Genomic DNA, 26,342 nt, shown 5'->3' with positions numbered 1-26,342 from the left:
CCATTATTGGTAGTGACTGAACGTCAGAACCGATTGGTATAAAATCTATCCTACAAGTAGGAAGGGGACCACCAAAGTTGGATGCTAATGTGGATGGAAAAAAGGCCTGGAAGGACAGCAGTGGGAGCACCTGAGTTGGGTCTTTAAAGGCTGAGGCCTGTCATTAGACCGGAATTTTTGGAAGGACATTTGGGGCATGGAGAAGGGGCCTCCTCACCTGCCCTGGAGACAGGCTGGTGGTACATCAGTGGGGCCATGTCTCCCACTGTCTCCCAGGGCCTGGTCCCGCCCCCTGAGCTTCCCCTCCCTCCTGCACAACTCTGATTCCATTTGTAATTGCCTATAGGTGCAGTTAATTAGGTTCTGTCATTCTAATGACTCACAGGGGTGACATATTTTTTCTCTAAATGCAGATATTCTTTTGAGGGTTTGTGTCTTTATCTTTTGCAGAAAATCACTAAATTAAAAGAATTGCCATTTTAAATTGCAGATTAAAGAGAAAATTAGAAGGAATGAAAGCAGTTGTGTTTGGAGCTTTTGTTCTTAAATTTTTTTTTTCTTTTGCTGCTGAATCACTGCACTTGGAGTTTGTGTTTTTTATTTTAGGTGAAATAATTTGCCTAATTAAGCCTGTCATTCATCACCACCTGTTCCCTCTGAAATATATGGCTATATTATTAAGCTTGCAAGTGAATGTATAAATTAATTCAGTGGGGAATTACAGTGTTGACTGGGATGTTATTAGGTTTTATCGAGTTTATCTGGTATGAAAACCAATATTTTTTTCCAATAAAGTGAAACAACAGCTCATTAATTTTCTTTATTCAGTCATTCATTGGGTACCTGGTAGGTTGTAGGCATGTGCTAGGGCAAGGGGCACAAAGGCATATGTGGTACCGGCCCCTGCTCTTGAGGGGTTCATGGGGCTCCAGACCAGGAAACTGGCCATTAGGAGGCCATAGACTGAAATCAAGGTGAGTCTGGGGAGGGGGTGAGGTCAGGGAAGGCTTCCTGGAAGAGGTGGCCCCTGAAGGGCAAGTGGAGTCAGTTAGGTGAGGAGACTGGTAGAAGGGGATGGGGTGGTGGTAGTTCAGGCAGAAGACATGGCCTTGAAGTGGCCGTGGTGAGGCCTGAGGCTGGACAGGCAGCTGGGTCATGGGCTGTGCTGAAGAGCTTGGGTTCCTTCTATAGATGGTGTTCCATGTTTCGTGTCTGTCCTCCCTCTTCTGTGCCAGGAGGTATGTGTGGGGTTTTATATTGGCAGAACTCTCCGAATTCTGATTTTAGTCAGAGGTGAACATGTCTTACAATTCATTTCATCTCTCCCTTTCCTTAGCCTATGGCAAAACCGAGCCTAGAACCTCGTCTCCCCCCAGCCCCTTCCCACATCATGCCTCTTCACTGCCCATCTCAGGACTCATAGACCCCAGGAGCCAGGGGCTTGCTCAGCAGCCTCCCTCCATTCCTGACAGAAAGTTAGCAGAGAGAGGGACCGAGGAAAAGTACACGCTGTTCCCATGGTCCCTGGCCCCCCTCTCCTACTGCACCCCGGATCTCCTCTCAGTGGAGCATCACACAGGGGCCTTCCCTGGCTCAGGCCGTGAGTAGTCGAGTCCTGTTGGCATCACCTCCTACATCCCTCCCATCACAGAGGGATTCAGCCTCTGTTACCTTCCCTAACTGGTTTCCCTGCCTCCCTGGTTGCCCCCCACATCCCATCTCCATCAGTAGTCAGAGACCTCTCTAAAACCCAATCTGAGAATGACATTCCCTGACCGACCCATCCATCGGATTAAGACCCAGCTCTTTAGAAAAGGGCTGTGTGACCGGGCCCTTACCTGTCCACCTGATCCCAGTGCTCACCCCTGCCCAAGGTTACCCATCTAGGACTCTGCGAGACAGATGGCTCACCTCTTCCTAACCCCCCTACCCAAGAACATATATGCCATTTGACTAGTTGCCGTGGGGCTACTAGTTGCCTAGATGAAGCCCAGGGCTGGTGTGGTTCAGCAGGAGGAGCCCTGGTGGGAGAGCCGGGATGCTGGGAAGCCAGGCAGGGGCCCACGGTGACATGTGTGCTGGGGCCCCAGCTCTAGGCTTCACCCTCTCACTACTACCATGCAAGCCCAGGTTATTGACCAGATGGAAGAGGGCTCTCTCAGACACCCAACCCCAGGACCTGTATGTTAGAGGGCCTTGTCATTGCTGTGTGTCCCGTGGTTGGGACCCAGGAAAGAACTGTAGCCCGAGAAGAGGGCAGAGCCCCCAGCGAGTCCTCACTCTGTCCCTGCTCTTTACTGCTGGTCCTGGCCTCACAGGCTGGGGGTGTCTCTAGGTTGGAGTTTGGCCTCCCTCCTGCTTCCTCACAGATTTTAAGTACAGTTTTCTGTGAACCTTCACCTCCTGAAGAATGCCAGCCCCATCCATCCAGTGCTCAGGCCATAGGCCTATAGCCTCTCCATCCTCTTTCCCAATGCACAGACAAAGCCTGCTCGACCATCCTCACTGCTCTTGTGCATCTCTCTCTCTCTTTTAATTAATAAACTTTTTAAAGAGCATTTGTAGGTTCACGGCGAAATTGAGCAGAAAGTGCAGAGAGTTCCCATCTACCCCCGTCCTCCCATCCCTTTTCAGCACAGCAGTCCTGTTCGAAAATGCCGGGTCAAAACCCTCCCCATCAAAACCTCAGCGTGGCTCCCCATTTCTCTCAGAATAAAATCAAAGACACAGCGCCCGATGACCTGATACTGTTTCCTCCCACTGCCCTCCATTCCCCCTGGGCTGTGTTGTTTCTGTCACCTGAGGCACGTTCCCACCTCAGGGCCCTTGAACTTGCTCTTCCCTCTGCCTGGAATGTCCTTCCCGCAGGTTTGTCCACGGCAGTTACTGCAGCTGGTGTGCATTTATTGTGTCTGTCCCCACTCAGACTCGGAGCTTCACAGGCAGGGATTTCTCTGTTTCTCCAGCCCTAGCTTGCCTGGCACATGTGAGGGAGTGTTGAGTGGGGCAGGTGCATGGACAGGCCGCCGGCCTTTGCCTCAGTCGTGAGAGTGAGCGCGCACACATGGGTCCAGCATGTCTAGAGCCTTCCGTTGGCAGGAACCTCCCTTCCCATTGCTTTCCATAGTGGTTAATGGAGAAGAGTGTCTTGGAGGGATGGAAATGCTTTGCGGTCCTGATGGATGATCTTGCTCAGCAGCTGAGACATAGAACAAGTTCATCCACATTCCAGAGTCCCATAGACAGCACACCACCTCAGTCGGGGCTGGGGTTTCCCGCCCTCTTCGTGAATGGGAGGTTGATTGCCGTGTGTCTGGCCAGGGTAGAGGACAGCTCACCACATCTGTGCTTGCTCTTTGGAGAGGAGACTCCTGCCAGTGTGTGTCTGTGGCCTGCAACCGGACCTGGCTTTGAGAGCCTTGTTCCGCAGGGCCTGGCCCATTCACTCGGCACTCTGTGTGCTGGGCCCTTACGATGTGTTCTCTCATCTGATCTTCGCAGTTACATGGTGAGGTAGGAAATGGAGCCTCAGAGAGGTTGAGTAGCTTAGCCAAGGCACACAGCAAGTTACTGGCAAGCTTGGAAGAGGAACTCAGGTTGGTTCGGAAGCTTATGTGAAGTACCTAGTGCCGTGTCCTCATTGAACAGAGACGATAATAAAAGTAAATATAATAACATGAGTTGAGCAGCGACTGCATGCCAGGCACTCTGCTAAGATCTGGGTGACATCACCTGATTGAATCCTCACAACAACCCCATGAGGTGGGTACAGTCATCAGAGAGAGAACTTGCAAGGTAGACTAACTGGTCTCTAGGAATGCTTCTGGCAACTCCAGGTTCAGCTCAGTATTTTCTGCTCTTTGTGGGCTAGCTTTGAGGTCCTGCCCTCGAGAGGTATCCTCCCCAGGCCTGTGGAGGTAAACGATGCTCTCACAGGCGCAGGGCGGGGCGGAGGCACATGGCAGGGCCTGCCCACTATGCTGCGCACTGCTTCAGCCTCACCTGGTGCTGGGACCAGGCTCGCTGCGTGTGGGGCCCATGCAGAGGGCACTGAATGAAGAGGAGCAGATGTGGGGGATGCAGCATGGCCCTTGATTGGAACTCTGTAGGGTCATCCCGAGAGAAAGGGGGCAGATGTGGCCAGTATGCCCTGGGGGGCGGTGGGAAGAATGGGAGCAGAGGAGCCACTTGGAGGCAGAAGATGGGGAACAGCTGCTTCCCTGAGAACTGTCCAGGGGACTGAGCCCCAGTGGGAGTGCCGTGCCCCGCCCCCTTGCTGGAGATTGCAGGGGGCATCCTTTGGGGATAAGGCTGAGCTCAGTGGCCTCTGGAGGGAGACTCAGCCAGCCCCTTGAATGCACCATCTGGCTGTGACAGCACCTGCTGCAGGAAACTCAAGCGTTTTAAGCCATGTTCATTAATTGCCAGGAGCTCTTCCCCCTGTGAATCGTAAAGCCCCAAGGGGAGCAATCGGCTATTACCCCACTCTGCACCACCCAGTAATCCGTCGGGCTGAGCTCTGGTGACCGCGTGCTTTTTCTCTCCCCCACAGCCCAGTTTAACGGCAACGAGAAACGGCAATCCTCTCCCTCGCCTTCCCGGGACCGGCGGCGCCAGCTTCGAGCTCCGGGAGGGGCCTTCAAGCCCATCAAGCATGGGAGCCCTGAGTTCTGTGGGATCTTGGGAGAAAGAGTGGATCCTGCTGTCCCACTGGAAAAGCAAATGTAAGTTCTAAGGGATCAAGGCCCAGCCTCAGCTCCAGTCTGTACAGTCACTGTTAAGCCTGAGAGAATGTCAAGGCCACCGTCAAGTCTCCTGATTCCTACCCCTGGGCTTTCTCCCTCCATGCCGTATCGCCGCCCCTACTTTTGACTGCTATAAATTAGATTTGTTTGTTAGCCACAGTGATAGTTTTGCCTCACATCTGCTTGGTATTTGTTGAGCAAGGCTTTGACACTTTTTTTTTTTTTAAGATTTATTTATTTGAGAGAAGAGGGGGGCAGAGGGAGAGTTTTTTTTAACTCAAATGTTCTGGGGGTTTTTAAGATTTTTTAAAAATTTATTTATTTGAGAGAGCATGAGAGATAGAGAGAGACTATGAATAGGGAGGGGCAGAGGGAGAGGGAGAAACAGGCTCCGCTCTGAACACAGAGCCCGACGTGGGGCTTGATCCCAGGACTCCAGGATCATGACCTGAGCTGAAGGCAGCTGCTTAACCAGCTGAGCCACCCAGACGCTCCTGGCTTTGATGCTCTTCATTTGGGTTTTCTCAGCCCCTTTCCCCTGAGATTTCCCACCTCCAGTCGGTGGCCCAGGCCCATCCCTGCTGCCCCCTTCCCTCCCTGCTCTTCCCCAACACTGTCAGTCAGGCCCTTTACCACCCCGCCCTTGACCTCCCTTCTCACTATGCGCAGGTCCCTGCTCAGCTCTGAAACCTTCATTGGCTCCCCATCACCTCCAGGATAAAGTCTCATCTCCCCAGCCTGCCGCTTGCTCTGTGAATTGCCCCCACACTGCTTTTTCAATTTCTCACCATTCCATACACCTGGACTCCAGCCAGCTTCTCTAGAGACTTGATGAAGCAGGTCCTAGGTCTTGTGCTGATACTTTCAGGTGTATTATCTTCTTAATAAGCAAATATGCGATAAATGGGGTTATCATCCCCGTCACTTAGATGAGAAGTTGGGACTCCAAGAGACACAGAGCCTTGGCCAGAATGTCACAGCTCCCAGTGCAGAGGTAGGATTGGAACTCCAGCCCTGTGACTTGGCCCCACACTCTCCCCTTCCTCCCCCTCCCCATACACACTCTTCTCCCCAAGCCTTCACACACGCCTGACAGAGTAGGCACGCCGTAAAGACAGGAGATGAGCTGACAGCAAGCCGATCCCTCCTGAGACTGTCCCATGTGTGTCATGTACTATATTAGTCTCCAGCGGGGGATTCTGGCCTCAGCATAGCCGGCAGTGCATCCCTCACAGGAAATGCTCACTCGGTGAGCAGGATGCAGGGTTTTCCGAATGATGTCATGTGCTGTGTGCCCCCTTTCAGCACGTGCTATCATCTGGGGAGGGCCTCAGCCTCCTTCGTGACACCGTGTGCCTGCTGTACTAAGCACGTGGGGGAGTGCTCCCAGCGGGCGTCTTTGCTAACCTTCTGTCACAGCTACCCAGACGGGGTGGTAGGTGTTGCTTATTTCTGATCACTATGTCCTTTTTAATCAACAAGCAAAATAATGATCCAGAAGTGGCTGGATCCAGCGTGCATCCTGCCCTTGTTGGAACATAAGCTCTGTGAGGGCAGAACCTTCTCTGGGTCACCACTGAATCCTCGGTGCTTTAGAATGGTGCCTGGCACGTAATAGGTGCTGTCCAGGAAATGGATGAAGTCCCCAAAGAGCTGTCAACACTCTTCTTCCATCACCTCCCATTCTCTCTGGCTGAGTGCAGTAGACAGCTCCCTCCTTTGGAGACCCACTCTGCTCCTGGTTTTTCCTTTGCCTCCTTGGCCACCTCTTCTGTCTCCCCTCCTGGCTCCTCACCTCAGCTTTACCTGGAAGTTGGACTGTGTGGGGCTCAGGTTCCAGCTACATGCTCTCACTGGGTAGTCTCCTCAGGATCCTGGTGGTGAGTCACCAGTGTGCATCCCCGGCCCACACCTCTCCTAGAACCCCCAACTCCTACATCCAGCTGCTGTCTTGGCATCTGCACTTGGCTGACGAATGGACATCTCAAATTTAGTGTGTTTAAAACTGGGCTCCTGATCTCCGGACAGTCGCTCCTCCTCCAGCTTCCCCACCTCCATAAATGGCATCACATGTACCTACTTGCTAAAGCCACCAATCTGGAGTCCTCTGGATTCCCTTTTTTTTGCCTTATACTAGCATCTAATGCATCTAAACTAGCAACTTCTGCTAGTTTTCCACCCAGAATATAGGCTGAGTCCATCTGTTCCTCTTGTCCCCGAACCAGCTCCCGTCTGTACCACCGCAGAAGCCCCCCTAGCTCGTCTCCCACTTCACTTCCCCTCTGGCCCCTCTTCAGGAGAACTTGGTTGGCCTTTGGCAAGACCATCGAGAGCAAGTAACATCCTTTTTTTAAAACACATTGCCCTCTGCTATGCTTAGAATGAAATCAGACTTCTTCCCTTGCTCACAGGCCTCAGGGAATTGGGCTCTGCCTCCCATTCCACCCTCATCCTGTAGCACTCCTCATGCTCACAGAGCTGGAGCATTGTTGCTGCCTTTCTGCTCTGTGAACATCCCCAGTGCATTCTACTTCAGATCCTTTGCAGTCGTTAGTTCCTCTGCAGAGAACGTGTTTTCTTGGGCTCTTTACATGATTGGCTCCTTCTCACGATGCAGATTCTCAGGTCAAATGTCATCTCCTTGCAGGCTCCTCTGTCTGTTCGTTCTAACATAGGCACTTTCCCTGCCCCGGTCACTGTCTAGCACAAACTCAGGATTCCTACATAGCACTTGTCACTTTCTGAAATTGTGTCCTAAATCTGTTCATTGACTCTCCCTCTTCCCTGCATCAGCTCCATGAGATCAAGGATGTAGTCAGCGGTGAGGAAACATTGGGTGAGCTAATGGGTACTGCATAGGCTGGATGGCAATGGTTGGGTCTTCTCAATCCCCACAATTCTGGCCTGACTGGCCAGCTCTGCAAAATCCAGCACATCCCCAGAGTGCCTCCTGCTTAGGTTCTGTTTTCAGTCTAGGTAGAGCCTGCTGGGGCCCAGCAGTTGGCCCTCAGCCCCCCACGGGACCACCCAGGCCCACCCTGTCTCCTGGTGCCCAACCTCATGCCAGCCAGCTGGCCAGTGGCTGGCCCCAGCCCCCTGATCATGTCCTTTGGCCCTTTTCTCCCAAACTAGCTTGGGTCTCCTGTGAATCTCGACCCAAGTCCCTGACTTTCTGTGTGCAGTAGCTGGGGCAGTAGGCAAGGAGCCAGCAGCTTATCCTGTTGACCCTCCAGGCATTACCTTCCACCAGGATCCCGAGCCTCTGGAGGCCATCTGCCACCAGCTCAGCTCCTGTGCTCAGGGAGAGGCGCAGGGCAGACAGCACTTCCCTGGAGACCTCTTCTAGGCCTTTCCCTGAGGATGGCTCTGCTTCAAATGGCTGGAACTTGTTTTCCTAATAAAATAACATGTTTGTCAGCTCACCGGGTGTGCGTTACACGGGTGAAATTTCCCAGAAAACAACCTTGCCAAATCTGTTAACTCTTAGTTCTGAAGTCCATTCCATCCTTGTCTAGCTGTTTCTCCAAACTCCAGTCGTGTATACCTTCTAACATGTGACTTCAGCCCTCACATCTCTGGAAGTGCTTTCACTATGGGATCCCTTGCAATCCCTAACTTCATATTCCTCTTCATTTCTACATACATTTAGAAAGGAAGGCGGGTCTGCACTCCTCCTATCCTTTCCCTTGGCGAGTCTCCCCTCCAGATGTCCAGCCCCAGGGCTCACCTGCTGTGAGTGATCACCTCCCAGGCAGTCAGCGACTCACTCCCATGCTCAGTGGGCAGGGACACTCATATCTACTCCCTAGTCCTTGCTTTCCTGAAGCAGGTTGGGTTCTGAGGTTATCATTATGTCATCACCACTGCTGCTAACTGTTCAGAACGCTGCCTTGTAAATGGCAGAAAGGGTGCAGGGTAAGGAGTGCCCTGTTTATCCCCATGCAGAATGTCTGTCACAGAACTCTCAGAGGCCCTGTCTGCAGGGCCCTCCTGGGCAGGGCCAGGAGGCGGCAGCACCCCTGCTTACACCTGGGAATTGGAAATGCAGCCTATGGGTGGCCAGCAGCCTGAATAATGACAGTTGGGGGAGTTACCCATGGCCATCAGCAAATTCACTCGATGCTCGGAGCTGCCGTTTGTTGAAACTCACCCATCCCAGGCTCTGCATAAGCCCTGCTATGCATCCTCCCATTTAATCCTCACACCCTAAAATGGGGGTGGAGTGACCCTAACTCGAGAGAGAACCGAGGTGCAGTCAGGTTCTGCTGCTTGCCCGTGACCGCCCGGTTGGCGAGTGTGGCAGGGCGGTCTGTGCCTCTGTGGCCATCCAGCGCCCATGGTTCTCTTCCTGGCCCCGTCTTGCCACCGTCCCACTGCCCCTGCACTGTAATGTAAACAAAAATGCATCCTGACTCGCATCTTGGGATCTTCAGTCTTCCTCCAGAATTCTACCTTCAGCTCTCCCAATCTTGAAGATCAGTGTTCCTCTTTTGTCCTGCAGCCAGGGGCCTTAGTCAGGTCATCTGCCACTGCACCCCTTCCTTCGGATTCTGCCGCTGACCGCGTGGTATCCAAGAACAGTGATGCCGGGCTTCCCGCCTTCCCAGCCGATGCCAGATTTGCTTGACAGGAGCATCGGTTGGCTTTCCCACCCAACTGCCTGCTTTCCTGAGTGATGAGCACCACCCACTTGTCCCGCAGATGTCACAGAGAGGCAGCACGTGTCCCTGCTGTCAGCACCCTCTGATGGCCTCTGTGTCACTCAGACGGAGAAAGCCAGGGTCGTCTCCCTGCGCATGAGGCACCCTGACCCAGCCCTGCCCGGTGGCCACATGGGTCACACTGCCCACCCCCACCCCGTTGGGCTCTCTGCCACTGTGCTGGCCTCCTAGCTGTTTCCCAGGCTCATCAGGCACTCCCTCCTGCCTCGGGCCTTGGCTGCCCCTCCCTCTGCCAGAACGCTCTGTCCCAGCTACCGGCCTTTGTGGCTTCCTCCCTCACCTCCTGCCGGTCCACACTGAAATGTCACTCCTTCAGGAAGGCTTCCCTGGCTACTGCTTAAAATAGCAGTCACTACCACGAGCTCCAAACCACACCCCACCCTGCTTCGTCTCCTCCGTAGCAGCTGGGATGTAAGCCCTATGAGGGAGGAGGCTGCCGGTTTGTTCACTGTGCTCTCCCCAGGATCGCACGTGAGCAGACATATAATTCTGTATTGAAGAATTGAATACATGCACACCCACACCCACGTGCCCTTGCCTCCTGACGAGGACACTGGGACAGGCCAGCTGCCCTCCGAGGGAGCCGAGCCTCCCCAAGGAGTTTGCAAGGGTATTGAGTGCCGTGGGGGTCAGGTCTGTGCTGGGTTCTGACCCTCTCCCTTCTCCCCAGCTGGTATCACGGAGCCATCAGCCGAGGAGACGCCGAGAACCTTCTGCGGCTCTGCAAGGAGTGCAGCTACCTTGTCCGGAACAGCCAGACCAGCAAGCACGACTATTCCCTCTCCCTGAAGTGAGTACAGCCTCATCTACCCTCTCAGCCCTCCTCGGCAGCCTGGCTCTTGTGTCTGTGGCAGCAAGATCGCCAGTGTCCCCTCCCCTGGGAACGTGCCGGCATGAGTTATTTCAAGCCTCAGTTTTTCAATTTGAACTTACTCTCCTGGGAGACAGAGGAGGTTTTTAATGTTCTCTGCCCCAGAAGAGGAGGGGCATTTTCCTAGGATTTAATATTACATACCCAAGAATAGCTTTCATATCTGCTGTAAGGCAGGACACAAATGAAGCTCTGAGCATACCTCATCCCTCTCTCAAACCTCACAACAGTCCTCTGATGAGAAACATATTGTCCCCATTTTGCAGGTGAGGAAACTGAGGCTCACAGGGGGGGATTGGCAGGCCCAAGGGGCAGGGCCAGGACTCAGGACCAGCTATTTGACTCTCCACGGCAGCCCACTGCCACTGTGGGAACAACCCTTCCCCTGTGTCCCAGGCTGCTGTTGGGGCAGGTCTGATTTTTATGTGTGTCACAGAGATCGTGAGGAGTGCTGCGAAGAGCCAGGAAGAATCCTGCTGGTGTCATCTATGGCTGCTTTGTAAACTGTTGGGTCTTTCTGACCCATGAAACATCGCTGTTGATAGGCAGCCCTGAAATAAGAGGGTTTTTTGCTTGAGCGCTTCATCATTCAGTGCTATTACTGAATGGGACCCAACAGATTGTCTAAAACCCATTTTACAGATAGGAATACTGAGGCCTAGAGAGGAGAGATTTCCCAAGGACACAAAGTTAGTGACAGAATTGGGGTTTAAGGACCCCAGGCCCTTTGGCCAGCACAGACCAGCAATGAAGCCCTCTGCCTGGCTTCCTCCCTGCTCTATCACCGTTCCTAGAGGCCATGTGATAGAGAAGGGGCCTGCTGGGATGTGGCTGCCGGCCGTGTAGACCGTAGCAGCAGTGTAGCCACGGAAGGAGAGACTGGCCTGCTCTCTCTGCTCAGGACTGGCCCCACCCTGTCTGCTGGGTTCTGCCCCGAGAGGGACCGTGACAAGCTGCAGTGCATGGGCAGCAAACAGAGGCACTGAAGTCTGCCTGGAGAACAGAGGACATGTGGAGACATGGTGGAAGCCACAGATTGCTCCAGGATGATCAGGGCAGAAGGAGCAGCTGTGGTTGGGGGTCCCCAGGTGGGAGTTTTGGGCGGGCAGATTCCAGCTCAGTGAGAGCAAAAGTTTTTTAACAAGCAGAACTGCTCCGGAATTAGAGCCATCCAAAGCTGCCTCAGGAGGTAGTGAGTGTCTCATCGCTGGGGGTGTACAACTGGGGCTGGATGGCCCTCGTCAGGGAGAACATGGAGGGCATTTCTAACCAGCTGGGAGGGCACTCAGGACAAGCAGCACTTGTACTTCGTTGTTCACTGTCAGACCGTTGGCTTGAAGAGTCAGTTCAGTTATCTCAGCTGAGAAGAATTCAATACTGAACTGCAGCTGGGCTGGGAGGCTGGGCTGGAAGTGAGCAGAGTTAGAAGCCCATCATGGATGGAGGAGAGGGCGCTGTGGGGGACAGGTGCACGCCGCGGGCCATGCTGACAGAGACCAGCGGGTCCTCAGCGGCTCACAGCTCACTGCTCCGTGCAGCCCTGCCTCCTCCCTCACTGTCCAAGGTAACCTAGCAACCCAGGAGCTCTTGAGCGATTCTTCCTGAGCTTCAAGATGCAATGTGCTGTCCAGGCTGGGAGAGGTTAAAGGAAGCAGGTGACATCAGAGACGGGATTCCCGCGTCACTGCCCTTCCACGCTGACTGAGGCAGCCTGCCCACCCCCTAGGCTTCCTCAGAGCGGCCCTCCTCGTGCTGGTACTCTAGGAGTTGCTCTGTGACTCTTTCCTCCTGGAATCCTGTTGTCTGGGGCCTGGCCAGAGGAGTGTTCCCAAAATGGCTAACTGGGTGCACCAAGGAAGGAGGGACGGAGCACCCCATACCAGGCCTGGCGATCCTCCATGAGGGCCCGGGCCCCACTAAGTTTCCTATTTATTTGCTGGGCAGACCTGGCTGGACACTGGGGCCCCACGGTGACCCCAACACAGATCTGCCTGCAAGGGAACTTGGCCTCCTGAGTACCCAGGATGTGTCACCGCTGAAGCAGCAACATGGGACCATATACGGAATTCTCCAGCCAGTTGCAGAAGTGACCATACCACGATACCTGCGGGATCCATTTCCCAGTTTCCTGTGAAACGTGCCCTTTGTGATGCAGATGGGCCTAAAGTCCACCTGAGATGGGTCTTCAGGAGAGTATTTCCATCACAGCCCCGAGAGTGCAATTCCTTTTCATCCCGGGTGTGCCACATTCCCTGGGTTGGACTGCTCTTGAGGGACCGACAGCACCTTGATTCTGTTTTCACAGTAACGGGCTTGGAGTCTAGGAGTCGGGGATGCGTGCAGTGGAGAAAGTAAGGGACAGGCCTCCCCACTCCATGGCCTTATGGCCTTGGCAGTCACAGCACCTTTTGGAGACTTTTCTGTGCACAGGGGCTGACGATGCTCTTCTTCCAGAGGGAAAGCACTTCTAGCCCAACCAGTGCAGTGTAAACCCTGTCTTATATCAGTCCCATCCTGCTTTCCCAGTTTCCCAACCTGGGAAACGGTAATGGTTTCATTAAAGGCCATTTTTAAGGGCAGCAGAGAGGACCTGTTGACCAGAGTTCTGGACAAGAGTCCTGACCTATTAATCACTGCTCGCTGTGTGACCTTGGGCAAGTTCCTTCCTTCTGGGACTCAGCATCCACATCTGTTCATGGGGACTTTGATGACTGCTAAGGATTCCTCCACCTCTGACATCAAGGTGTCTCTGACTCCCTGGATTTCCCGTGTCCTTGGACTCAGCCTCCCCCTGTCTGTGGAGCACTCTGGCCAGATCCCCTGCACCTCCCAAGCCAGGGAGGAGGTGGAGGAGACTGAGGGCCAGGGCCAGCAGCCTGTGCCAGAACCCCAGATAAGAACATCTGCCATCAGGCCTGAGTTAGGATGACTGGTCTCTGCCCACGGGTGCTGGAGGTTTAGTTTTGCATGTTTGTCTAAAGCCATGAGATCCCAAAGACCAGATGAGTGGTCTCACGTGGTCAGATTTCCCTTGAAGAAGCCCGGAATTGAGGAGGTGGGCTAGGCCATCCTATGGCTGGGCAGGGCAGTCTGTTAGGGGGAGGTGAGCTGGCTTCCCAGAGTGGCCCTAGTTCATGATGACCAGGTGCCAGCCAGGGAGTGATACCTGGCATTAATCACCTTGACCACAAAGGGAATGGCCCTGGTACTGAACGTCACGGCTGCTTGGACCGAGTGCCAACTTTGCCAGCCACCACGAGAGGTGCGAAGTCTCTCAGATCCCCGAGGCCTACGCGGTGGGGGCAGGGTAGGATTGGCATTCTCCACGCACGGTGTTGTCAGGAGCGTGGTGCAAATTGACATTGGAATTCCAGCTATGTTTTCATATGAACCCTGGGTCCTGCTGTGAGGATGTCCTAGGGTGGAGAAAGGATTTGGGGGAATCTGGCCTCAGAGGACGGGTCCTCCACCCCGTCTGTCCTTCTCTCAGCAGATATTTATCGGAGCCTCCCGTACCAGGCACTGGGCAGGGCAGCGTAGGGAGCTGAAATGAGAACAGCTCAGCTCAGGCCACAGGAGCTCACAGCCTGGCCCGTTCAGCCTGGTCTTCTTACACGCAGGTCTGCACGGGAGGCCTTGGGGACCCGGAGTTGGCACAGGGGTGGGCAGTCCCTGCCATGGAGGGTTAGGAGAAGCTCCTGGTGCACTTGAGCCTTAAAGAGAGGGTAAGTGGTCTCAGGCAGGGACCAGGTGGGGGGAATCTCAGGTGAAGGGGACAACCCAGGCAAAGCCCTGGAGATACAGAAGAGACATTGGTGGGTCCTGTGCCTCACAGAGGAGTTGAGACTCCATTTTTAGTGATGGAGCCACTAAATGCACTCTCAGGGACCTGCCTTTATGCTTAAGCCCCACTTCCTGACCCTGTCTCCCTGCGTATCTGCAGCACCTTACATTTTAGAAGGCCGATGTGTTTGCCCCAGGATAGCCCCACCAGGTGGCTAGGACAAAAAGCATCATCCTCTTCTTCATTTTAGGGTATAGGCAGCTGAATGAACTTCCAAGACTGGAGTGGAGGCCATGGACTCCCAGCCTGGTCTCTTCCCACCCCTCCCAATTATACCAGGTCAGAGGTCATCTGGAAGCGACCTTAGAGGCCCATCGAATCCAGCCTTTGCTTCATGGATGGGGAGACTAAGACCCAGACCACACTGACAAGAGCTGGCGACTGCTTCCCACTGTGGGGGGACAGGCCCACGCTGCCAGCCATCTGCCACCAAAAGCCCTCTGCACTCATGGCAATCCAAGATGGCACCTGCACTCCCCACCCCCCTGCCTCTAGATCCCCTCCCTGGCAGACACCCCCACCTATGGAGCAGTCTTACAGAGGTCCTGACTAGCTGCTTTGGAACATTGCCCTTATCTCCTCCTCCCTACAGAGCTCTCCCTCTTCCCATTCTCCAGCCTGACTACGCTCCCTCTCAGCTGCTAACAGACACGTTGGCCTTCAGAACACTCACTCCAGCCTCAGGGAAGCAAGGGGTTGAGCATTTAAATATTGGCAAGAAAACACCACACTCTAACAGCTTCCTGTCTGGAAAGGCAGGCAGTAGGGGAAAGGGATGAAAAGTCTTGAAAAATCTCATTAAAAGGGTTCTTCAGGCAGTTTGGACTACGAATGACTTTTTTGCAAGTTCCAGTTTCATGAGTTTTTGCAAAGGAATCTGGACATGAGGGAAATAGGACTTCAAAGATGAGGGTTTGCAGCTGGTGGGGGCAGGGAGGCAGGGTGAGTGCCAGGGCTCCCCTCCCCAGATGCGGGGCAGGCTCTGCCTGCATTGGGCCCATCCCTGGGAGCAGGCAGACAGAGTGGCACTTAAAGGCCTCGCAGGGGGCTCCCAGGTGGCGCAGTCAGTTAAGCATCCAGCTCTTTGATTTCAGCTCAGGTCCTGATCTCAGGATCGTGAGATCGAGCCCCACACTGGACTCTGTGGTGGGCGTGGAGCCTGCTTAAGATTCTCTCCCTCTGCCTCTGCCCCTCTCTCAAGAAAAAAAAAAAAGTCCTCGTAGGGACACCAATACTCCTTTGACAAGAGCCCAGGTCCAGCTTTCTTTAGGCAGTGAGAGTCCCAACCCTAGTGGGAGACATGGCCCCAGGAACCCCCACAAAGGGGCCTTCAGCTTTCAAATCCCCAGAGGCAAACTGCACAGCACCCTTGCAGATGTGGCCCAGATTCTGACCTCAGGAGATGCTTCTGGGGTCTGGCTTGTTTCCCTCAAGTTGCAACTCAGTCTTGATCATTTAGGATCCCCTCCCATAAGCTCTGCCCCATTCAGTACCCTTTGTGTACTGGATTCCAGCCCTTGAGGAGTTCACAGCCCAAGGGGAGAGCATATGTACACCAGAACTCATATACTCGCAGGAGTGCTGTAGGGTTACCCAAGGCAGAAAGGGCTCAGGGCTGTGAAAGAGGGAAGGCATCCGAAGAGGGGGTATTTGGAGGGTGAGCAGGTCATCCTATAGACAGGGCAGCCCAAGCAGAGGAATGCATGGAGGCAGGGAAGTGCAGACCCTATTTGTTGTGTAAGAACAACAAATAACACTTCCACGGGAGCTGAGGAGACGTGCGGCCCTACTGTCCAGGCTAAGGACTTGGGGCCCTCTCCTCTAAGGTAGCAGGGGTCCCTGAAGGTTTTGAGCAAGGTGCAGTCATGTCCTCAGAGCTGGATTCTAGAGCCATTAGTGAGCCAGGGTGCACCATGAGTATTATCCAGGAAAAAAACCACCACTTCTGCCTTCCCGAGCCCCCCTTCCCTCCCCCATGCCCACCAACAGCCACTCAAGCTAGCACAATCCAAGAGCCTGGGAGGCAGGCAGCCTGTGGGCAGGCATCCCAGGGGCAGGCAGTTCCAGGGCAGCCCTGTTTGAGATGTAAAGGGAAGAACATGGGCTCTGCAGTCAGAGATAACCTGAGTTTGAATCCTGGCTCCGTCTTTTACCTGCTATGTTATGCTAGGCCAGTGACTTTGCTTCCCTGATCATTGCCTGGAAAACAATGGGCCACTCTCATAAAGCTGTTGTAAGAAGTAATGTGACTCTGCGGGTTGGCCCGATGCGTGGCCCACAGCAGGTGCTCAGTGTAATGCCGGTGTCTGCTCCTCCCAGCTTTCCCAGAGCTTATTAGACATTAGAGGCAGACTGGGCAGAGTGCTGGGCCAGGTCAGAAGCCCTGGGAGCGTGGCCCGGCTGTTTCTGCTCCTGGGTGCTTGGGCCAGTGCCTGCCTCCTGCGTCCACAGAATGAAGGCCTGGGGTTTGATCAGTAAATCTGTTTCCAGGTAACGGGCTTCACACAGTTAGGATGAGGTGCCTTTCCCCTAGGTTCCAAGGATGGTGGGAAGACTAGGGCCCCATCTCCTCCTCCAAGTAGGGGAGGAGGGGGTCAGACCATTTATCCAGAACATGCCTCCTGCTCTGACTGCTTAAGGACACCCGGCTGGTTCTGGTTCATGCTCTGCTCGGAGCTGCAGGTTTGTGCTGCGTGCTGGCCAGCCAGTCGCCATCAACAAAGGCTTCCCGGGGCTCCAGCGGTGGGTGGTGGGTGTAGCCCAGCCAGGAGGAGCAGATGGGTTGCATTCCAGGGGTGCTGGGGGCACACTGCTGTTAGAGTTGTTTTTCTTCCTTCTCTCCCTTCATTGATTTATATAGTAAAGGAGAGAGTTTTCAAACAGAAGGCATGTCTGGGTCTGGGCAGGCAAGCGAGTGATTAATCTTAGTTTGTTGCTGCTGACAGCCAGGAGCAAGAAATATAAAGGTTTGCAGGGTGAGGAGGGGGCGGGGGGTGAGAAAAGGCTGCTCAGTCCTTGGCCTTCAGCGAGGAGCACACACTTCACTTCCCTCTACCATGGAAGCATCCCTTGTTGGGTCAACAACTGAGGCTCCGAATACTTCAGGGTAGCTGCCTGCTCCCAAGGGAGAGCCCCAGAACAGTCCCTCCGACCACACCAGGGCCTCCCCAGTGGTTGAGCTCTCTGCACTGCATGACCTCCAGCCCCAGAATGCCTGGACTTACTTCATCAGTGCCCTTTTCTCAGCCCTGCCCCTGAGGCCAAGGCCTAAAGGAAGGCAGGGTTGTGCACCCAGAGGACGGCCCGGCTCTAATGAGAGGGACCCTCTGACTCCGCACCTCTCCAAGCTGCCAGGTGGGTGTGAGGGCTGGAGGAGGAGGGGCCTACAGAAGAAAAAGAGGTGGTCAGGCAGATAGTGACCCCAGGAGGTGCTGGGCCGGGGGGTGGGGGTGTGAGGGTGTGAGGGAAGGGGGGCTTTGACCTGGTCCAAGGAGGATTCAGGCAGTTGTGGGTGGGCAGGGTAAGGCCCTACCCTTGCTGGGGAAACAGCACAGGAGAAAAAGCTTCCTACTTTTCAATGCACAGTTACTAATATATCCTGTCCACCAGCAAGCACCCTCTCCTGCCCCCGTGAGATGACGCTCTGTGCAGCAGAAGACATGGGCTCTTGAACCCCAGCTCTGCCTCTTTTTTCTTTTTTTTTTTTTTTAAGTAGACTCCACACCCAGTGCAGAGCCCAACACGGGGCTTGAACTCATGACCCTGAGATCAAGACGTGAGTTGAGATCACGGGTCAGATGTTTAATCGACTGAGGCACCCAGGCACCCCACCAGCTCTGCCTCTTAATAGCAAGGTGGTCTTGGACATAAGGGTCTTAACATATCTGAGCCTCAGTTTCCTCATCTGTAAAGTGGGTATTACAGATATATTAATGAAAAGACAGTATGTGTGAGACGCTTAGCATGTGCCTAGCATGTAGTAAGTGCTCAGTCCGTCCGTCAGTGGTAACTCACAGCCTTTGTTATAGACTTTGGAGAGCTATAGGTTGTTGAGGAAAGAGCTCAGTGTGGTTCAAAGCCTTGTGGATTATCTGGGTCTGGCCTAGAAGTCTCTGTCCACACCCACATCCACTTCCCGTTATTAGGGTGGGATTTTAGAGTTTATGCAGGCTGCAACTCGAAACCCTGCATTGCTGTGACTGAGACTTCAAATCACACAGAGCTAGAGTCAAAGCCTGGCTGTGTGACCTTGGGTAGGTCACTTAACCTCTCTGCTCTCCCAGCTGAAGATGTTGAGCACCTCAACAGGCATTTCCTCATTTTCTCATGGGAAAGCATTTTTGTGGCAAGCCGGGGCAGCAGCTCTGGTACACTGAGTACACTAAGCGGAAATCTTGGGATTTGGGGAACAGAAAGAGAGTTTTTTTAACTTAGGCTTATTTATCTATTTTAGAGTGCGTGGGGGTAGAAGGGGGCAAATCCCAAGCCGACCCCCCACTGAGCATGCAGGCCCACACGGGCCAATCTCACAGTCTCACGAGCCAAAGTTAAGAATCAGACACCCAACCGACTGAGCCACCCAGGTGCCCCCAGAAGATGTTTTAGATCACCTGGCCCAATGCCCTGTATAGATGGAGAAACTGGGACCCAGAAAGGGGAAGGAGTTGCCCACCTCCTGGCTTCCCGACCAGACCCTGTTTTCTGGCAGCATTTGCGTCAGGCTGAGACAGAGGGCAGCAGGGACAGGGCTGGAGTTGGGGGACGTCTGTGTCTTTGCTCTCACTATATAGAAGATTTCACTTCCTTTCTGGGCTGATGGAGGAAAAAGGAACTTTCTACTCAAATAGCATGCAGGGTGCTTTCTCCTTCTGGAAGGTTTAAAGGAAATGCCACAGTTAGAAGCTGCTACTGTAGGCCAGACAGAGGCTCCTCAAACGCTCCTTGCAGGGGACAAACCGACAACAGTAAACCTCCAAGTTCTACATATCAAACCCTCCCGCCCTGTAGTTAGCGTGAGGTGAGAAGAGCAGGAAGGATTACCTTCGTCTTACACATGCAGAAATGGGCTCACTCTGTTGCTGCAAGTGAAGAGCTGGGCTTTAATCCATCCCAGTGCCCTCTTTCTGTCCTCTGGGACCCTCTCTGAGCAGAAACCCCCAACCCTTCCCCTCTATCTGGGCCCAGATAGCCCAGCCAGGGCCCCGGGCAGGTATCTGTAGCCCCAGGACCACAGCTGGAGTTTCTGAGCAGGACCTGGGCCACAAAGCCATTGCCTGGCATTGCCTGGCAACTTGCCCAGGGTGACGTGTAGATGGCCAGAGACCCTAGGCTCCTTCCCTCGGCTTGTGGGAATCTGAAAACATTGGGGTTTTCTGGCTCTGAAGTGACAGTGTCAGGATACATGACCCAACTTTGGAGTCCACTTTCTTCTCTGGGTCTACTCTCAAGCAGCAGAAGCTGGGGGCATCTGGGGACCTGGTGGCAGAGAGGGAAGTTGTTGAGGCCAGCTCTCAAGGGACAGTGGTGGCCTCCGTAGCTGGCGAGACAGGTTTTCAGAAGCCCCATCTGACCATGGATGTGTCTGGAAGGCAGATCAGCGTGCAGGCTGGCTGCTGGGGGGCTGCAGTAAAGGACTACGGCAGCAGGAGGAGAGGGGAGCACGTGTCGTGGTGGGACTGATGGGGGTGAGAGAGGGCAGAGTCAGGACCTCATCCAGCTTGCTGAATGACTGACGAGCAGCGGTGTCACCAGTTGCAACATGGACCTGGGGTGGCCAGTTTTGAAAAGACCCTGGAAAACACGCCCCCCTAACTCAGCCGCACTCTGCATTGCTGCCCAGAACCCAGAGCGAGAGGCACCCGCATTCACACCTCCAGCCCATTCTCCAGCGCGCCTCCTGGCCTGCCAGTGCCGAGCATGCCCACTGACAGGCTGGGTGTCCCCCCCCACCCCAGCCACACATGCAGTTTTTGCTCCCCTGAGAGCTCCCTGGTCCCCCAATTCCATTTCCAGCTGATTTTTAATTATCTCATATCAGCCCACATAAATCTGCCCGTGTGGCTTGCCCACCAGGGGAGGCTTTCCAACTGCCCGTCGGTCGCCAGGAAACCTCTCATGCCCCGGAACAGCTTCTCTGAGGCACTGGGTGTCTCTCCAAATGAGAAAAACATTTCTATCCAATCATATTTCTGACATCTTGTTAATATGACTTGTTTAATAATATTTTTGCAAAAGCCATCTGGGAATGGCTTGGTTGGGGACTTGGGGAGGGCATATGGGTGCTGCAGGGACCATCCATGGTGACAGATACAGACCTCGCATCTGCCGTCAGTGAAAGGGCAGCAGCATGGAGAAGGATACAGCGGGGGCCCAGAAGCCCCGGGCCTGAATCCCCCACTGCTGCCCCTTGCATGAGGGTCACCCAGCAGGTGGCTTCACGGCTCCCAGCCTCCTGAGCCCAGAGGCTCAGGAACACAGTGGGAGGAAGGCAAGCTCTCTGTCAACTCAGAGGCTGTGCTAATGCAGGTGGGATTATTTGTAGAGCTTCTGTGCTTGCCCCAGGAAAGGATTGTGGTCTTACTTTGCTTCTAGCTAGGTAAATAACTCGAAGGCCCCCTGAGGAAATAACGATTAGCCCCCACTTAGAGGCATTTGGCAGGGCTTGAAGCAAATAGCTTCCTACAGTAAAATCCCAAGATGTGGGGTGGCTGTTCCCTAGACCTTCAGGCCCTTAAAGTCAGAAGGGTCTTGAATCATCAGGGTCAAGACCCTGGCTTTGGGATGGGAGAAATAGGCCCAGGGAGGGAAAAAGACCTCCCCAGAGTCCTGTGGCAAGTCGCTGGCAGAGCCCAGGTGCTGTCACCCTCTGAGCCCCACAGCGCTGTATTTTCTCCTCCCATTTTCTGCATAAGCGTTCTTGGTATTTGAGGCAGATTTATAAAAGCGGGTGTCAGATTTTATAGCTCTTGTCTTTGCTCCCACAGTTGAAAGGCTAAAACTATAAAACTGATGTTTTGCTGTGTACGAGTGTGTGTGGTGTCACACTCACTCACATGCACACCCTTCCACTTGCAAGGGCGGAGGCCTCCCCACCCTGGTTCTTAGTGCCTCAAACCTTTTGTCCTGGGAGCTTCCCGAGTGAGCGGCCACTGTCTACTTTCCAGCCAGGGGTGATTTCTGCCACTTTTAATGCCTTTTTAACTTTTTTTAATACTACTTCGCCCAGGAGGAATATCAGAAACAATTGGTTTGGCAAAGCCAGCTTATTAGAAATGCTTTAATTAGAACTTTTTTTTTTTTTTCCTATTTTCCTTTTGAACATGCACACGCTGCTCATGGTCCCAGGCAGCGTGGGAACCAGCCTGCCACGTTTCAGCAGACTTTCAGGGCAGGGCCAACAAACAAGTCAGCTAGGGCTGTCAGTGCTGTGATCCCACTGTGTGCCAGGCCTTTAACTGGGCAGGGAGACAAAGGCACGTCAGACTCTATGCTGGTAGTCTGGGCAAGGGGACAAGCAGGCAGGTGAATGCTGCGGTATAGGGAGATGTGGCAGATAATAAGTGGAGGAGGAAGGAAGTTAAGTTTGACCAGGGGCATCTTGGAAGGCTTTCTGGAGGAGTTGGCATTGGATCAGGGCTGTGGAGGATGATTTTTTATTGAGAAGTAACAGAAGGTAGAAGGATGGTTAATTAAGTTTTGGATTGGAGGAGAGGTCTCTGCAGTATCCCTTTTTCCTCTGGTCCCAGTTGGAGTTTTCAGTTGTCCCTACCATGTGAGCCCTCGGACTCCCCAACCCCCGCCCAGGTGATCAACACTATTATGGACAGAGACATGCCTTAGAAACTCTGAAGTCCCGTCAGCTCTCTCTGGCTAGTCACAGCATCCCCACTTCACCCTCAAGGAAGCGGGCTCAGCCAGACGTGGCACTTCTCTGTGGCCATGCCAGCGTTCCACATTCCCAGGTCTTTGTTCTTTTGATCTCCCACTTTGCCAAAGGGCAGGCCGTGTGCCTGTCCTCCGCACTTGACACTGAAGGTGTATACCGCACCCAAGCTGGACGTAGCGTCCCAGGGAGAAATGCGTTTACACAGTGCCCAGCAGGCTCTTTGCAGCCCCAGGGACCTAGGAGAAGCTGACTGGAACGGGCCTCTGCAGAGTGTCCTCTGAGGCAGGCAGAATTATACCAATAACTGATGAAAAATGCGGGGCGGGGTAGGAGTTCTGACACCATGAGAGCCAGCAATCTGGGCACACCCAGATTTCAGACCCACAGTCTTCAAATGTTAGCATAATCCTGCTTGGACTTCATACTTTTGGGCCTGAAAAATACCTTTTCTGTCTTGAATTGTTATAATCTTAACCAAAAAGTATTTATGAAGAAATAGGGTGGACTGTTTTGCTTTTGTGGGAGTTGTGCTTTTAAAAAGCAATCAGTTCCATATAGTAAGTAACTTTTTGGAACCCAATTACTTGCAGCCATGCTGAAAAAAACTGTAATTAATGTGGTCAAATCCTAGCCAAATAATAAAATGAAAGCTTTGTTGTGTATCAAGGCAGAAATCAATTTCATTAGGGAGCAAAGAGCTGGAGATTTAATTTTGAGAAAATTCTCCACCCCGTGGGCAGAGGTTGTCAAGAAGCTGCCAGAATGAATGCCCAACACCAGAGGACTCACCCTCCAGAGCCCATATTATTGAGGGATGACTGACCTTTCAAAATTGCATTTGCAAACCTTCCGAGTGTAGCCAAAGCCAGTGGGCTTTTGCTTCTTAATGTTCTTGGACCTGGTATCCTTTTGGTTTTGGTCAGGAAGTGAATGTTATCTTGACCTGATAACACTTGCATGTCTATAAGATCCTTTCCTTTGGAACTTGGAGGATGTGGCCTCAGGAGGTCAGCAGACACCAGAAAGGAGATTAGCAAAGACCTGGGGTGTCCACATTGATGGTGGGGTCATATTCAGACAGCAGGGCTGAGGCAAAGCTGGAAAGACCCACCAGGGACAAGGCCCAGTTGCAAGACCCCAGTGCATGAGAGATAGTGAAGAGCAGGTGTGACCAGGATGGGAAAGGACAGGAGATTCTGCCCTGTAAGGACAACTGGGGAGAGAGAGTAGCCCCGGGTCTGTTCCTGCTTCTTCTGTCTTCTGGTCTCTGAGGGGCTTTCCTGGGGCAGAAGGAATGGCCATGGCCTGCAGGAACCGGAGCTTGGAGCTGAGGCTACGGCCAGTGAGCTGCACTAAGTCCAAGAAAGACTTTCCCATGGTCAGAGCTATCAAAGTTTGGAAGGGGTTGTCTCGGTAGGGAGTAAGCTCCCCAGTGCTGAGGGTAAGGGACAAAAGCTGGACACTAAATGTTGTGAATATTACAAAGGTGTTTCCATCATGGGATAGAACTGGAATGGGGTGCTAAAACCTGAATGTACATCAGAATCTCTTAGCATATTAAAAGCAGATCTGGTTCTAGGGACGCCTGGGTGGCTCAGTCGGTCAAGCATCTGACTTTTGGATCAGGTCATGATCTCATGGGTCATGGGATCGAGCCCCACATCGGGCTTCATGCTCAGTGGGGAGTCTCCTTGAAAGAGTCTCTCCCTCTGCCCCTCCCCCCATCAAAACAAATAAGTAAATCTTAAAAAAAAAAAGACAGATCTGGTTGCAAAGAGGCCCAGGGAGCCTCAGGTTTAACAAGTCTCGAGGCACTGTGATGTGGGCATTCTGAGGCACATTTGAAGAAACTATGTTTGAGAAACATGCACTCCTCTTCCAGCCCTGGGATTCTGGGGCTTCTATAAGGAAGGTGAGTCCTTTTGTTTAATATCCAAGTAGTCATTCCTTCTTCATCATGAGGTGTGAGCATCTCCTACGTGCCAAGCTTCAAAGGTTTACAGGTTTGCAGGACCTCAGGGGTCCTCTAGTCCTGTCCCTTCATTGTAGAGATGGGGAAACTGAGGCCTGAGAGGGCAGGAGCCAGGGCTGGGACCAGGTTCCTGATGTCTAGTACCGAGCTCTTTTCACTTGCTTTCAGTGGACTTCAGGGAACATTGAAAACTACTCCCCATTTCACAGATGAAGAAACTGAGGCCTAGATTCCAAGGACTGTTGGGAGTTTTTCCACTGAGAAGCACTATCATTTATATGGTTTGCAAAGGCCCTTGGCCAGGATGTTTGGGTGGCTTGCAGTCAGCCGTGTGCCTTTGAAATTCCAGAGAGGAGAAAACTACTCTCAGGTTAGGTGCAGGGTCACTGAGCAGATGGATCTGTTTTAACTTGTAGTCTTTAAAGAACCCTCTGGATTTTCTTTCTTTACTTTTTTTTTTCTTTTTTGAAGCAAAACTGTAGGTTGGATCAGGTGCTTTGTGGGCAAGTCCCTTCCCTTGCTGTGCTAATGGATGCCCTCTGTCAGTAAGCAAGGGAAGCCCCCACCAGGACAGGAGTTGGGTTGGGAGGATAGTAGGGGCCAGCCCCATGATTTAAGGAGAAGGATGAGATTCAGGGTGTGGATGATTGCTGCTTCCCTCCTCCTCTCTGACGCCTCCCACATCCTCACCCTCCACTTTGCCATACCCTTTCCCTGCTGACGAGAGCCTATAAAGGCTACTGGTGGTGGCCAAGCATCCCCTACACCTGATGGCATGGGGGTGGGTATGGGGGAATTCCAGCCCCTGATTCACTGGGGACTTAGAGCAAACCCTCCACCCCCTCTGGGCCTCTAAATCATGTGTAAAATGAGGGCAGAGAACCAAATAGTCTCAAAAGCCTCTGCTTGGTATCTGTCTGCCTCAGAAATGGTGAATACAGAACAATACACATCATAGGTACTTAATAAATACCACAGATCATGTATGACCAGTATTTTTTTTTTTAAGATTTTATTTATTTTAGAGAGAGTGCTAAAGAGCACAAGCAGGGGGGAGGGGCAGAGAGAGAGGGAAAAGCAGACTCCCCGCTGAGCAGGGAGCCCAGTGTGGGGCCTGATCCCAGGACTCTGGGATCATGACCTGAGCCGAAGGCAGACGTTTAACCGACTGAGCCACCCAGGTGCCCCGGACCAGTGTTTTTTAAGCACAGAAATTTCCTCATCTTTCCTATTCTGTTTTCATGTGGAGCCCTGTGTGTAACAATGTGCTTTTGAGAGTGCTATGAAATACCACTTGATGTTTGGGGAAATTGATGTCAGGGAGGTATACCCTTCCCAGTGTCACCCAGTGACAGAGCCGGGGCCAGAACCTAGGCCTCCTACCCCAGCTGGGTGGGCTGCCCAGCTGGAGGAGGTGGTCCTGCAGCCAGGAGTCTGCCTGGCCATCCATGGCTTCTAGGCTGCCAACATGGCAATGAACGATAGACCAGACAGACGAGAAGACACATTCACTGCTCAGCCCAGACCGCGTGGAGCCAGCAAGACAAACCAGATGGGCAGTAACTTGTACGCAGCTCCTACAGAGCGGGTGGAAACAAAACCATGTCAGAACCCCGAGCCTCAGCACCTGCCAAACTTGCTCATGCACTGCCCAGCTCAGACCTCAGACAGCCCTTGCGGGGGGCTGGGGGATGAAAGCTCCATTCCACAGATGCAGAAGCTGAGGCCGAGGGAGCCACAGCTCGGTGTGGCAGGAGAGGGACTCAGACCCAGGTCTGGGGGACCCTGAGTCCACAAGCGGTGGTTCCTTCAGGAGCTCTCCTGCTTTCCTTGTGCCCCTCTGAGTCCTCTCCTCAGCCGCCGGTGCTCACAGCTGCCTTTGCCCACCACCTGCCTGGTCCCTGTTCCGGAGCTTCCTTCAGGCTGGCATGTCCCCCTGATCTGCTGGTTGGGGGGGGGGGTTGGGCCTTGAAACAGCTTGGAGCCCTTTGCAGCCAAGCTCTTTGGCCAGTTCTGTGTTGTGTCTCAAGCCCTCAAATGTGGAGCCAGACAACCTAACCTTTTTTATCAGGCGTTCACACTTCACTCACAAGGACGTTCTCACTTACCCTCATAACTACTGTGGGGGGGACTCTCGTTATTCCCATTTCATAGATGCAGATTTTTAGGCACTGGAAAACAGTGAGTGTTGGCTTTAACCTCTTGCCGCTGGAAGTTGGGGCTGGACGATTCTTTGTTGTAGGGGCTGTCCTATGTGTTGTAGGGTTTTGAGCAGCACCCTGGCTTCCACCCAGATGCCAGCAG

The 26,342-nt window shown here is 53.2% G+C and overlaps 1 protein-coding gene across 2 annotated transcripts in view; it reads left to right on the top strand.

Annotated features, from left to right (window-relative positions):
- Positions 1-26,342, top strand: part of SHB (SH2 domain containing adaptor protein B) — a 134,971-nt gene that overhangs the window by 100,428 nt on the left and 8,201 nt on the right. The window contains exons 4-6 of one of the 2 annotated variants that reach the window (XM_064579633.1): positions 4,553-4,724; positions 10,137-10,256; positions 12,282-13,997. In XM_064579633.1, coding sequence (XP_064435703.1) covers positions 4,553-4,724; positions 10,137-10,256; positions 12,282-12,471 — 482 coding nt within the window. In that variant the 3' untranslated portion in view covers positions 12,472-13,997. Of the gene's footprint in view, positions 1-4,552; positions 4,725-10,136; positions 10,257-12,281; positions 13,998-26,342 lie in introns of those variants that run through there. The other variant, XM_045882727.3, reaches the window with a different exon arrangement.

The sequence above is a fragment of the Mirounga angustirostris genome, unplaced genomic scaffold (assembly GCF_029215605.1).
Source record: "Mirounga angustirostris isolate CCGP_5_RB_7025 unplaced genomic scaffold, mMirAng1.0.hap1 SCAF_15, whole genome shotgun sequence".
Taxonomy (NCBI): domain Eukaryota; kingdom Metazoa; phylum Chordata; class Mammalia; order Carnivora; family Phocidae; genus Mirounga; species Mirounga angustirostris.
This window is presented reverse-complemented; position numbering and strand designations above follow the sequence as displayed.